Raw genomic sequence first — 15,024 nt, 5'->3', positions numbered from 1 at the left:
CAAGACTCAGGGAGACATACTTACAAGTTTATTATATGAACAAAGGATATGATAAATGATATAGATGAACAGCTAAATATAGAGATGCACAGGGTGAAGTCTGAGGGGGTCTGAAAGCAGGAGCTTCCAGAACTGGAAGTACAATACCTCAGAACTGGGGTACAATACCCTTCCAGAACCCCGCATGCATTTGCTAAACTGTCTCTGAGCCCCATAGTTAGGGATTTTTATGAAAAGCTTCATCATATAAGGATGATAGAATTTATACTCAATCTCTAGTCCCTCCCCTCTTCTGAAAGGAAGAATAATTGGGGTTGAAAGTTACAGACTTCCAAACATGAGTTAATCTTGCCTCATCTAGAACCCTCCAAGCACTGTCTTTTGAGAACAAAAGAAGCTCATATCCACCAGAAAATTTCAAGAAAATGGGAGCATTAAGTCAAGAATAGAGGCCAATGTAAGACTAAATATAAGAACAAAAGATGAGGGGCTGGGAAGGTGGCTCAGTGGTAGAGTGCTTGCCTTGTATGCTTGAGGCCCTGGGTTCGATTCCTCAGTACCACATAAGCAGAAAAAGCCAGAAGTGGCTCTGTGGCTCAAGCAGTAGAATGCTAGCCTTGAGCTGAAGAGCTGAGGGACAGAGCCCAGACCCAGAGTTCAGGCTCCACAACTGGGGGGGAAAAAGAACAAAAGATGAAACTAACATTCAGGTTGCTCAGGAAAACTCAGGACCTTAGAAATTCTGTCTGAAAATGAGGATAGAAACCAAGTATGTAGTTATCACATCACAATATAGAATATGAGTAATTCATAAAATGAATGACTCTGGCTGGGTGGTTTCTGTGTGTTTGTCCTGGGGCTTGAATTTAGGGCCTTACTACTGTTTCTGAGTTTTAGTGCTCAAGACTAGTGTACTAGCACTTGTGCCACAGCTCTACTTCTGGCTTCTTTTGGGTAGTTTATTGGGAATAAGAGTCTCAAGGACTTTCCTACTATGGCTGATTGTACCATGATTCTCAGATCTCAACCTCCTGAATAGCTAGGATTATGGACATGAACCACCTGCACCCAAACAGAGTTTCATTTTTTTTTCTATTTTCACCACAGATTATTTTCCACAGCCATTTGTTGATTTGTATTTGTGCCATATAACAGTATCGAAGGCCTGCTTAATGAAAATGAGTCATTTTGACTTCCTCAAAGGAATTGAAAATTCAGCTTTGAAAAATTCACAATGGCACAGAAAGGAAAGATTTCATTGCCTTTTTCTGTTCTATTTTAGGTTATCTAGAACAAGGATTATTGGTGAAAGACAAACTGAAACTGATAGAGAAATACAAATCAAATCTCCAATTTAAACTTGATGTCCTGTCTGTGATACCAACGGATTTGCTATATATCCAGTTGGGTTGGAACTATCCAGAAATCAGGTTAAACCGACTGTTGAGGATCTCTCGTATGTTTGAGTTCTTCCAGAGGACGGAAACCAGAACAAATTATCCAAACATCTTCAGGATTTCAAATCTCGTCATGTACATTGTCATCATTATTCACTGGAACGCATGTGTGTACTACTCGATTTCCAAAGCTATTGGGTTTGGTAATGACACATGGGTTTACCCTGATGTTAACGATCCTGAGTTTGGTCGTTTGGCTAGGAAATATGTATATAGCCTTTATTGGTCTACATTGACTTTGACTACCATCGGGGAAACACCTCCTCCTGTGCTAGACTCTGAGTATATCTTTGTGGTGGTGGATTTCTTAATCGGAGTTTTAATTTTTGCCACCATTGTCGGTAACATAGGTTCTATGATTTCCAATATGAACGCCGCGAGGGCAGAATTTCAAGCAAGAGTTGATGCTATCAAGCAGTACATGAATTTTCGCAATGTAAGTAAAGATATGGAAAAGAGAGTCATTAAGTGGTTTGACTACCTGTGGACCAACAAAAAAACAGTTGATGAGAAAGAAGTCTTGAGATATCTCCCTGATAAACTCAGGGCGGAGATTGCCATCAACGTTCACTTAGACACATTAAAAAAGGTGCGCATTTTTGCCGACTGTGAGGCTGGTTTATTGGTGGAATTGGTCTTGAAATTACAACCCCAGGTCTATAGTCCTGGAGATTACATATGCAAGAAAGGGGATATTGGTCGAGAGATGTACATCATCAAAGAAGGCAAACTTGCTGTGGTGGCTGATGATGGAATTACTCAGTTTGTGGTGTTGAGTGACGGCAGCTATTTCGGCGAGATCAGCATTCTTAACATTAAAGGCAGCAAAGCAGGAAACCGAAGAACAGCCAATATTAAAAGTATTGGCTACTCAGACCTGTTCTGTCTCTCAAAAGATGACCTCATGGAAGCTCTCACTGAATACCCAGATGCCAAAACCATGCTTGAAGAGAAAGGGAGGCAGATCTTAATGAAAGACGGGCTGCTGGACGTAAACATTGCGAACGCTGGCAGCGATCCTAAAGATCTGGAAGAGAAAGTCACTAAAATGGAGGGGTCTGTAGACCTCTTGCAGACAAGATTTGCCCGGATTCTGGCTGAGTATGAATCAATGCAGCAGAAACTGAAGCAAAGATTAGCCAAGGTTGAGAAGTTTCTGAAACCGCTTATTGACACTGAATTTTCATCTCTTGAGGAACCTGGAGGAGAAAGTGGGCCAACAGAATCCACTTAGGACTGAAAAGCTTGTCACTAAACAAGAATTGCACCTATCAAGTGATTCTTGTGAAGCCGATATTAAAGGCAAACTGAAATTTGGGAAGAAAAGAAACATCTGGGAATTTTTTTTTTCTGTAAGGAAAACATGCATGGGTGCATGACATATACACCCAGTGTGAGGTATTATGATTAAAGAATCATCCTATCCTGGGACTGTTTTTTTTTCACAAGGAGTAATGTACAAGGATACAGAGTGATGAACTTACCAGTATCTGTATCTTTTGGGGTTTTTCATGTTTGCTTCTTCTATGTAATCATCTTTGTAAAGTGTGTAAGTATCCCTCACTTTTCAGATCACTCTCATTGTTGAGGAATAGGATGTATTCAGAATCACTTGGAATGACTGTGCTCATTGTGTTGGGGATACTATCTTTTTAAAGGATGTAGAATGCAATAAAGTGAAATTAATGATGAAACCATAGTGAATATGATTTCTTGGATTTATTTTTTTGGTGGAGAGTGTAGGATTTTACAGAGCACCAAGGTCATTTTAAAGATCATCATTGTACTAGTCTAGGACTCAGGGTAGTTAAGAGACTCTTTACTGCTAAAAGCATGATAAATCAAACTGCACTCTCCAAATCTTTATTGTAAGTAAATACTGAAGTATATAATACTGAGAATTGTAAAATACTGTAGGAACATTTTATGTTAAATTAAAAGTTCTCATAGTATTATTGCCTGGTAATAGTATGATTAAGGAGAGAAATGATGAGAAAGTTAGAAACAGAGACCTGGAACTTCTGTCAGATGGGCACTAACTGAAAGCTTTTTATAAATGCAGAACCTAAGAGATGTGGATATAGTTCATTGGATTGCGGAGCATGCATCACCTCCTGAGTTCAAACCCCAGCACAGGAAGGAGACACAAAGACCAAGAGAGATAAACAAAGAGAACTACATAGTGTTCAGTCTGTACTACAGACCTACCAAACCAGAAACATGCATCTAATTAGGAGGGAGGTAATGTGAGAATGGCTTTTGCAACAATAAAGGGAGGTAGGCACTTTTTGACAAGTGTGTGGCTGTAGAAGATATTGCTAAACAATCACACAATTCTGTACTGATGAGGGTTCAAAAAATCCATCTTACCACAGATCACTAGTATTGATATGAGATTTCTATCCCTGCCTAGAGTCACATTATTGAACATGACTTCTTGTTGATTTAACATTTCAGATATTTATAAAGCCCTTGAGTAGTCAATACCCATGGTACAATTTATTCTGTTCTATATCGGAATGTCCATCAAATGAGACATTATGGTTTTGGAGTCCTGTATTCAGCTTCTACATTTGTCTGCTTCTTTAATATCAACCAGCAAGTATTTCTTCACAGCAGAGCGAGTGTCCTCAGATGGGCACATCCTATGTCCTATGTAATCTGGTCTCTGCCTGAGACAAATTCTCTGTTTCCTCTTTTCTTCCTCATTTTGATTACCTCTTCTATCTGTATAAAATACCTCTAAAGCACTGTAGAAAGCTGGTAGATACGGTAGATTGGAATGGTTAAGGGTAGATACTTTGCTGGCTCCCCAAGGAGAAACAATTTCAATTACCCTATCAGTGGATAGGTAGTGTTTTGAGTCTGATCTACAAAAAAGACTTAGTCAAAAGCTCTGATTTAATTTAATTTGGGGCAATACTTAGGGTCGAACTAAGGAGTTCGTGTTTTCAAGAGTTCTGGATGATCTTTGATCCCAATTTCTGTGAATCTTGCTGGTGCTTACATTGGGCAGCTGGCAGATTCTCAGATGTGAGGCTTGGGGTAAGGTTAGCTAATTCTGTGATCCTTCCAGGTAAAAGGCTCTGATTGGCTAAGCTGGTGATGAGGGTTCCAGGTTTGACACCTGGACAGAGTGCAATGCAGGGAATCATAGTTGGGTTTTAACTGCATCAAGGAATTAAAAAAGGAAGGACAGGAAATATGCGGCTTTGAGAAAACTCATGTAAAATGCTGGAGTATGTGCAGATGCTAAAAGCAGTAGCATGCCTTTTAGCAAGGCAGAAACCAACCATACCCTAAACAGAGTCCAGACTCTAGTTGGTTGTCAAGATGAACATCATAATGTATTAGGACAAAGACAGGCTTGTCAAAAGGATGAGGGAGTGGAGAAATGGAAGCAGAAAGTTGAGGCTGAGGTTTGAAAATCCTTAATACCTGTATGTGAGAGGAGATGAGAGAGAATATTCTGGTACCCCAAGATGGCAGATCAGCGAGAGAATAGAAACTCAATCACCTTGTCTTTTCCTTTTCTTATGAGTGTTTTCCCTGCCCCTCCAATTGTACTGTAATGTGTATGTAGGAAGAGATTGCTTCATAATTTTGTCTGTATTTTTTCACAATATTAACTTTTCAACCTATAATATGATTCATCTTCTTGCCACTAGGTGGCACTGTTGGCCTGAAATTATAATATTCAAAGCCAGAGGTTTTTCTGGCTTAGAAATTAGAAATGTTTTTCTACTTAGAAATTATAGATAATATATAGATAATATCCAAACCTTAATTCTGACTTGATGTTTATCAGTGACTCATAGCTCCAAAAGTTGCTAAATATTTTATAGACTATAGGAACTCTATATAAGTCAAATGGAAAATAGTGAAACCTAGGCCTTTTAATTTTTAATTTTATTGTCAAGGTGATGTACAGAGGGGCTTCAGTTACATATGTAAGGTAGTGAGTGCATTTCTTGTCAAATTTGTTACCCCTGCCCTCATTTTTTTCCCATTTTACCTTTCCCTTAAACCCCCATCTAAGTTGTACTGTTCATTCCCAACATAATCTAGGCTGTCTTAAGCAAATGGAAATCACTTATTTACTCAAAAGTTGCAAAAACTTTCCAATAGGAGCAGAATTACTACTAAAACTGCTTCCTCTGCCACAGGTGTAGACTAAAAGTATGCATATCTATCATGGTTGTCTGCCTCCAGTTGACAGAACTGGGTTTTGGTTGCAGAATTCAAATTCAGAACCTAGCACTACCTATCAAGACTTTTGGTTTGGTTTAGTAGGCCAAGGTAAACTGCCATTACTAGAACATAGTCTTGAGAAATTTACTTTAGGTACCACAATAGGTTAATTTTACCTCTTACAGTACCATCACTGCCAGACAGAGCTGAAGGTATCAGTCACAAAAATAGAAAATGAGAGGAAAAAAACATTGGAGCTGCATAACACACAAAAAACAGATATTTGACTCCGCTTTACTGAAAAGATCTTGGTTTGGAAATAGTGTAATCATGTACTTCCTAAAACAGTCCCCTCAAATCACAAAGTATTTGTTATAGACATAACAAATCCTTAAGTCATGTATACCATACCCTATATTCACATATATGCATACACATTGCCAAAACTTTTTTCCCTAAAAGTTAATGGTAGCCTGCTATTATTACATACAAGCTAGAAGGATCTTGACCTGTATTGTAGTACAAGGCTACTATGTTACATTTTGAGGTTTCCAACTATATCAGTCTGTTTTCTGATCGTATATATATTATTTCCTCACAAGTATCTCTGAGCTTCATTTCCCAGACAAGTTACCAAATTCCTAAGTGCCGAGACTCTGTCATCTTTGTTGTGCCCACAAGCCTCGTTTGGAACCTTATGCCTGGAAGATGCTCAGTAAATGTGGAGGATTGAGATGGGGCTCTGCATACCCCTCCCACAGTACAACCTCAAATAAGAAAATGTAAAAGCTGCATTTATTCTGTATTGTTGGAGGGCCCTGAAAAATATATAAGGCAAACTTTCGCCATAGCTTGTAAATAATGAGGGGGGGAGGGGACCTGGCACAAGGTCAAACAAGAAGAAGATGACTATTTAGGTGCTTCACTGTAGACTGGTGATCTGACTTGTGCATTGCCATGCTTCTGGCTTTCCTGGTCTGTGGAAAGAGAAGTGAGAACAGAGAAATGCAGACTTTTCAATCCAGATGCCAACAGTACTTTCTTTTATCAATGTGGGCAAGTGAAGGATTGACCATCTTTATGAACTATGGAAGCTTCTATTTCATTATTGTGTTACAAATGTCTTATCCTAGAATTAGAAGTTAAAAACAATCTGTACTCATTTTTATTTTTTAATTTTACACTCTTAGCAATTAAAAAATAGAAATCAGTTTAGGTGCTGGGTCCCTGTGACTCACAGATAGTTATCCTAGCTAGTCAAGAAACGAGATACAGAGATCTGGGTTCAAAGCCCACTTAGGCATATAAGTCTGTGATACTACAGCTTCAAAATGTGGCAGAATGCTGAGATAAAAACCCTGTTCAAGGAAATTGAACCCTTAGATATGTATCTTAATGTTTTTTTCTTTCATGCATGTGTTTCTAATGCACTTATAAGATTATCTCTTTGTTGCTTTGTATGTCCCTCTTCTGGATATTACCAGGCTATTCTCTAGTCAATCTATTCTCCATGTATCCATTATAAACAATGCCTGGTTTAGAAACACATGCTTCTAAATTACAGAAAATGTTTTATATTATTTTTAAAATGATTTCAATATTCTTTGGCCTTTTTGTTATTATTTTGGTGTTTATAAATTTATATGTTTTTATTTTATATTTTGATATATACAAATATCATTTTTTCTTCTTTAGTGTCTTTAACTTTTCTTAAAAAACATCTGTACTGATTATGAATTCTTTTTATAGCATCTGTCATTAACTATTGAATTTCTAAATGAATATTAATATTCTGATGCTTTTATTAAATTTCTACTTCTCCAGGGTTCTCCTACTATTATCTCCATATTAGAAGTCATACTTGCTTGTCTGAGGATCATTGAATATTCATTCACATTAATGAGAGATTAAGTCATTTAGAAACACTTTTGTGTAAACTTATTTTAAGAAATTATGAAATGCCGGTTGCTGGTGGCTCCCGCCTGTAATCCTAGCTACTCAAGAGGCTAAGATCTGAGGATCATGGTTCAAATTCAGCCTGGGCAGGAAAATCCATGAGACTCTTATCTCCATTAAGCCACTAGAAAACTGGATGTGGTGCTGTAGTTCAAATGATAGAGTGCTCACCTTGAGCTGAAGAGCATAGGGACAGGGCCCAAGCTCAGAGTTCAAGCCCCACAACCGACAAAAAAGAAAAAGAAAAAAAAAGGAAATACTCTCTGTAGTGTTCAGACAGCTTGCATTTTACTTGGGATAAATATGACAAAATCTGTACATCTTTTCCTTGGATTTCTCCATTTTCAGATATAACTTGATTCCTTTTTTATGACAGATTATAGTTGGCTGAAAGGGATGTTGGTTCTCATTAGGAAAAAGGATTTGGAGAGGAATAGTTATTTGGCTAAAGACATTGCATGTCACTTGTCACTTCTTGCTTTGCTAAGGACTTTTTCATATGTTCACTCAGTTGATAAATTCAAGGCCTCTCATACTTTTTATTCTACCAGGTTTATTGGGAAATCTTATTCCCTTTGGATTTTTTTTCAAAACTTTACAATACCTATGATATAGCATATTAAATTTAAATTCATATCTTCATGACTTCTACATATACTACAATGTATGTTAGATTCTCCTAGGCTCCAACTTTCATTCATTATATCCCTTAAATTTTTCTCATACTACATATCAAAGTATCAAACATTAAGAATTGTGGGAATATTGAAAGAGGTCACAATGATCAAGGTGCATTGTATTCATAAACTGTTATATTAAATAGCAACTTCTCAGTACAACTACTTAAAGATAGTAAGAATATGTATCTTGGAGAGGTAAGGTGTAGTTGAAGCAAGGGTGCAAGTGTTTAACAAAAAAGTCAAGTTAGAGTGGGAGGCTCTAAGTTCAAGCCCTAGGACACACACACACACACACACACACACACACGGATATGTGCCCTGGGACTAGTAATACACATAGCAGACTCTGAACATGCCTTACTGAATAATGTCAGTGGAAGAGCATCCATTAAATAGGTAAAGAAATGAACATATAACTTTATAACTTTGTTTTAACATACATTGAAAGGTCATTAGAAATTATAAAGCACAAGAATTATTCTCTCCTTTTATTTTAGCGCATTACTTTGAAAAATGCTAATGGAAAAGCAGAATGTTTTCAACAGCCACATATTGTCGGCTCATGTGGCAAAAGGGTATATATTTAAATTACATCTAGATTTTAATATAATGAGTTGCTAAGTAGCATGTCTTCCTATATATCTGTGTAAATATGTGCATATTAGAATTAGTGTTTTTTAACCAAATGTGTTTTTATATCTAACTGTATTTTATTTTTTTTCTTGTAGGGTGGGACATTATTACTGATACATATTTTATTAAATGTATGTTATTTTCTACAATATTAACCAAATATTTGTTAGTTATAACATCTCAACAATTGATAAATACATCTTTTTTTGGACAGGGATATTCAAATGTTTTAAAGACAATCAAAAATATCAGAAAAAAAGGTACAATAATATTTCTCCTGTGCCGACATTATTTCATTCATCAAATTATTAGGCCTTAGGTTTCTTGTTTCTTTTTTTTCATTTTTAAAAATCTGTGAATTGTATTTTCCTTCTTAGAACCCTCAACTTCCCTTCTGTTTGATAGGCTGGAGTCGAACAGAGTGGCAGCCTAAGAGGTAAAGGGCACTTGGTTTCATCTGACTATTTCTAATTCAGACAGAAGAGGGGAGAAGGATGCTCTCCTCACTTTTCATCTCCCATAGTATTAAATGAAAATTGTTATGGGGTAAGAAAATAGGAATATTGCTTCCTATTTTCATTGTTGGTGTGCTTTTATCAGTCTCTAAGCAAGTAGGAGGACCTCTCCTTGAGAAGTAGCCCAGGAGAGAAGCACTGGCATTCACTTTCTGTTTTCTTAATGTTGACTCTTGTGATTTCATTACAGCAGGAATCAATGTAAGAAAAGATGATTCTGTTTTCCTCTCAGGTGAAGTATCCTTTCAGGATTCCTAGACCATTTTGAACTTATTCTATTAGAATATTGAGAGACTTCTAGCCATGTGTCCGTAAGTAGCTCTGATCCACTACTAGATTCAACAATCCAGCTTTGAAGAGACTGGTAAAAAAAAAACAAAACTCAAAAGAAATCAATGAGTAATAAGTGACACAACATGAAGTAAAAAGAATACATTTCACCCACTTATATTTTTCAAGTATTGCTATTTGGTTCAGTTTGGTTTTATCTTCTAGATTCAGAGTTTACTCTATTTCTATAAAGAAAATGTTATACATGTAATGAAAATTGCTTTTTATTTTTTGAAACAGGATTTCCCTATGCAGACTAGACTGGACTTGATTTCATGATTCTCTTGTGTCAGCTTCCTGTATGCTGGGATTACAGGTATGTCACCATGACTAGCAATAATAATGGTCAAAAATAATAATAATAACTTTTTAAATGGTATTACTATCTTTGTAATTTGTTAAAAGTTCCTTTCAAAGCACATATCAAAAAGTTCTAATTCTTCACAAATACAATATTAAAAATTGTTTTCTTTCTAGAAATAAGTAGCATCTTAAATTCTTATAAAAATCCTTAAAAATAACCTATCCAAACTGCATTTCTTTGACAAAAACTCAATTTTATGAACCAAATAAATAGGCATTCTTTAGTTATTAAAATGTTTATATAACTTTTGACATTTGTGGTCAGCACATTTTTATCAGTTCATATGTCCATTTAAATTTTGGCTAAATACATTCATTTTAATCAAACAGTTCCACACTGTGAATTTGGGAGATACAATATCAAGTGACATGTCCAATGCAAAAGACACTGAACTTTTCCATCTCTGTATGAATTATGATTAGATTCTTGTCAGAATCAAGTTGCTAATTTTTCATACAATGTGTATCACATTCAGCTCTTAGTGATGCTGGGAATGTAACTGAGAAAATAACTATTACATAATCAGTACTCAATAAATATTGGAAGAATTTAAGTTTAGTGGCACAGGAAAAGTCCTTGTCCATTTTGAAAAGACACTTGCATTATTTTACTCCCTTTAGTAATGAAATGGGAAGAGAATCTTGTTTGGAATCTTTCATGATTTAACAATAGTATAATGCATTAGTCTAGTATAATGCATTTGTCACTATAGCAACATATGTTTGGGCTTTCAGTTTTAGAGGTCCCAACTTATAATCTAACAACACTTGGCTTTTAGAATTTTCTTGGGTCTGAATGGTAATGATGGGAAGGTTGAGGTAGAGAAAACTGCTTACTTGGTGAACAGGAAGCAAACAACAGGAGAAAGAGAGCAGCATCCTACAATACCCACAAGGTGACACATCCAAAGACATACGGACAACTGGTAGGTCAGACCATCTCACAATAGCAGCGCTCTGTGTATCAAGCCTTTAATACAGGGGCTCTTGGGGGTACAGGGGCATTCAGGTAAAAATTTTATTGTGTTAGCATTTTCTCCCTCTTCTTTCTACTTCTCTCATTTATGATTTATTTCCTAAGAAAAAAGTGAAAATTAGTTCAAATGCCATCCTTCAGTTAAATTTTAGAATATGCTTATTTTTCCTCCCTTCCTGCTTACCATGGAAGGAATGAGAATATGAGAAGAGCCACAAAAATCTTATCAAAAAGAGTTTAGAGATTTAAAAAAGAATAAAGAAACTTCACAGAAGAATAAAAGGGTTCAAATTTTGACCTCCCTATTGAGAAAGTAACATCTTGGAGAAATTTCAATATAAATAATCTATCTAATATCCTTTCTTCAACTAATGCAATTTATAAGTTTCTATCAGCATTTAATTCCGTTACCTTCATTGAATCTCAGTACCGAATGTAGCCAATTATTCATGCTCATCATCATTCCCCCATACTGAAGTTCCTTCAAGTTCCTTTAATTTATTTTCTAGTGTTGGAGAGTAGGTGAATTTGTTTTGTGTGTGTGTGTGTGTGTGTGTGTGTGTGTGTGTGTGTGTGTGACTATAATCATCAACTCGTGTTCATACTGGTTTTGGTGAGAGCATGAGAATTTCATTTTTCATTTTTCACACACTTTTCTCTTTTGTGGTACTTGGAATTGAATTCAAGGTTTCTTTCTTGCTAGTCAGGTATTGTAATACTAAACCAACCACTAGCTCTGTTTTGTACTTTTTTCTTTGAGATAGAGTCTCAATATTTGACCACATGTGTACCTAGATAAAGATTCTCCAATTTTAGGCTTCCCACCATAGCTTGATGATAAGCATGCACCACTATACATAGCTATTAATTCAGAAGTTTTGTGAACTTTTTTCCCTGGCTGGCATCAAACCATAATTCTCTTGATTTCCCACTTTTGGTTAGTTGAGATTATAAACATGAGCATTGAGTCATGTAATTTAAATTAGAATAGTTAATTAGGTAACAAAGATTCATTGTTTTTAGGCTGATGACCAGGAGACAAGTTCCTGAGTACAGTTCACAAAAGACTGAGTAGACAAACTGAAAATAGTCCTGTACCACCCACTCAAAAGGGTGATTTTAAAAATCAGTTTCCATTACTGAACTTAACAAACCAAGCAGTTGAGACATAGCACAATTTGCTTGAAAGGAAATTTGTACATTCTGAATGATTGCACTGTCTCTAAAGCTAAAATCTCAAAAAAAGATAGCTAGAAATTATGCTTATTCAGAATATTGCTTGTGATTATTGTGGTGTTTTTATTCATGAACCTGAAGATCACTTCTTTATGAAACAAATATTTTAATGCTTGTTCTTTATTCTGCATACAGCTGAATACATGTCTTCCTTAAGCAGCAAAAATCTAGGCATTTACCTTCAGGTAAGTTTTGCTTAGAAGGCTCTGTACCAGGCCTACAGTCTGTAATTGGTGACTTAAAGTCCTTCTAGATAAATGTCATCTCAAAATACTTTACCTTACAGAGAATAAATAAACTTGCTGTTTATCCTATATCTTGGCAGAGTATCAAGTTTGTTCACAGATCCAAGTTCTGATGAAGATATATTACTGCTTTGAAAAAGTTAAGATTTATTTTGGGCAAAGTGTTGCTTTAAAAAAATCTGCTAGCATTGCACATAGCAGGATGAATGGCTTATGTCCTCTCCTCCAAGCTTAGGCTTGTATGGTCACAGTTGTCAGGAAACCTCTCAAAAAACACAGCAGAGGGAGACCACATTCTTCTAACCATGTTTTGTTATGTGCAGAGCTTACACAGGCATGTGGGCCAGCATCCTATTTTTCGTACCTATCCTACCTTAACCACCTCTTCAGACACTCAGGAGAGCAGATGGGGCTGGGAAGAAAGATCAGTTCTGTTTTTCTGGTCACTGCTAATGTACAAGTTAAAAATTATATTTTTGTGTGTATATTTATTTCAGGTTATACTTTACAGAGAATATGGTACTTTTGTCATCAAGCAAAGAATATATAAACTTGACAGGCTGTGACTTCACCATGGAGTTTTGATATAAACATTAGTTATTTTTCTGCAAAACAACAGATTGAGCTTTAAGATAACAACATTTACATATAGGCTTTAGCATTTATAATCTCCAGCATGTTTACAATGATAGAGGAAAATATGACACTTAAACATTTCCAAATACACTAATCTATGAAGGATAAAATGTCACTGTTAACAATAACTTCAGTGATATTCAGCTGTGTTAAATTATTTAATTTAAGGGTATCTAAATAATAAATACCATTTTTGGAAATTTTACCAAAGCAATAAGAGAGGGACATGCTTCAAATATTATTATTTCAAAATACCAGTTACTAATGTGTTTTTTAAAGATATTGAATAAGGCACTTTGTGAAACTTGGAGACTTTGAAAACCTGTATATCTCAGGCAGGACTATGGGTGGCTTCTGCAAGAACTGTCACCTGCCTAGCAGATTCTTTTTTATGCTTCTCATAAATCCTCTTCCTGGGAAGAAAGGGTCTCTTTCTTTCATACGACCTCAATAGCACAGGATCAGAAACTTTATTATGAAAGAAAGAGAATAAAAATATAGATTTTGTGGCTAAAACAAGCAATTAAAATACTAAAAAATAATTTTTGAAAGATGTTTTGGAGCTTATTTTCATATATGAGAATAGAATAATAAATTCATTTGAAGTTGTTTTAGAATAGGAGACAGAAGGAAGAGTGATAGAGGAATTGAATTTGCCATATATTGTATGCATGCATGTAAATGTCACAATGAAGCTTGTCCTTACAAATGATGGTAATAAAAAATGTAAAAAGTAGTAAAAATGTAAAAAGTAGTAAAAAATGTAAAATGTAATGATTATTTTTGAGATGCTGAAAAGGCTGTCCTACTGTGCATACAAAATAAATAGAAAGTATTGAATTAAAGTGGACTATTAATATGATCAAATTTGAACATATTGTAAAAGATGCTGGGCTAAAAGTACACTTTGGATCCATTGATGGTAAACGTCCTCTTCAGGGCTAGATTGAGCTCCTAAATCATAATACTGATAAACACACTTATAAGAATCTTCATTCTTTGGACCCATTAACCCACTGGAAAGCAGATTTTTTCCTTTGAGACTGCTAAAGTCCTGCTTATATACCAGACTGTTATTTATGGTAATGCCATTTTATTACAAAAACTCGAACTTATAAGTGATTTAATACAAAATACAAATCTAATCTCACAGTTGAAGAAACAAAAACTAGAGGTCGGATGAGTTATTACTGTTATACAACTTGTAAAAATTAGAACTAAATCCCCATCCAATACTCACCAACCAAAATGATAGATTCTTCTTTTCCATCTCTAAAGTCTTATTTAATAGGTACAAACTTTTACCTTATGCTCAAATTTGAGCAGCATGATCAATTTTAACAGCAATATGTTTGTAAACTATTTATCTCCATTACAGATTCAGCTAATACATCCTAGACTTGGCAGTGTTTAATGTGGAACACAGAGCTCTAAATCATCTGCTTACTCTTTAGTATTTGGTGTTTGCATTACTGCTATTAGAAGAGGGCTGGATTGCTGCATAAACAATATCTTGCCATTAACAGTCCAGTGGAAATGTTTATAACATTCCAAAGTCCAGACAATGGAAAAAGTCAGATCTATCACAGCAGAACCCACTTTACTTTGCATATGTTCTGTTTCAATGCTAGTCACTACCTTAAGATGGGAGGGATGGGGTACAAGGATGAAAGTGGTAATATTGATCAATCAGGATGCACTGTATTAATAATTTATGACTTGTTAAATGATAACTCCTTTGTACAACTATATAAAGATATTAAGAATGAATATAAATACATGAATTATATATGTGTGTGTGTATAC

General features: G+C 35.5%; 2 protein-coding genes across 4 annotated transcripts in view; one reads left to right on the top strand and one right to left on the bottom strand.

The window, feature by feature from the left end:
• The window catches only part of LOC105988892 (cGMP-gated cation channel alpha-1-like), a gene marked incomplete at its 5' end in the record, with an annotated part of 5,147 nt that extends 2,441 nt beyond the window's left edge, over window positions 1-2,706 (top strand). Inside the window, one exon of the mRNA XM_013020663.1 lies at window positions 1,283-2,706. Within this exon, the coding sequence (XP_012876117.1) occupies window positions 1,283-2,691 (1,409 nt within the window). The remainder of the gene's footprint in view (window positions 1-1,282) is intronic.
• Dpp10 (dipeptidyl-peptidase 10 (non-functional)) overlaps window positions 1-15,024 on the bottom strand; it is a 1,450,850-nt gene that overhangs the window by 234,919 nt on the left and 1,200,907 nt on the right. The window lies entirely within an intron of this gene.

This window comes from Dipodomys ordii, unplaced genomic scaffold (assembly GCF_000151885.1).
Source record: "Dipodomys ordii isolate 6190 unplaced genomic scaffold, Dord_2.0 Scaffold52, whole genome shotgun sequence".
NCBI lineage: Eukaryota > Metazoa > Chordata > Mammalia > Rodentia > Heteromyidae > Dipodomys > Dipodomys ordii.
Note: the sequence above shows the minus strand (reverse complement) of the source record. Positions and strands in the feature narration are given on the sequence as shown.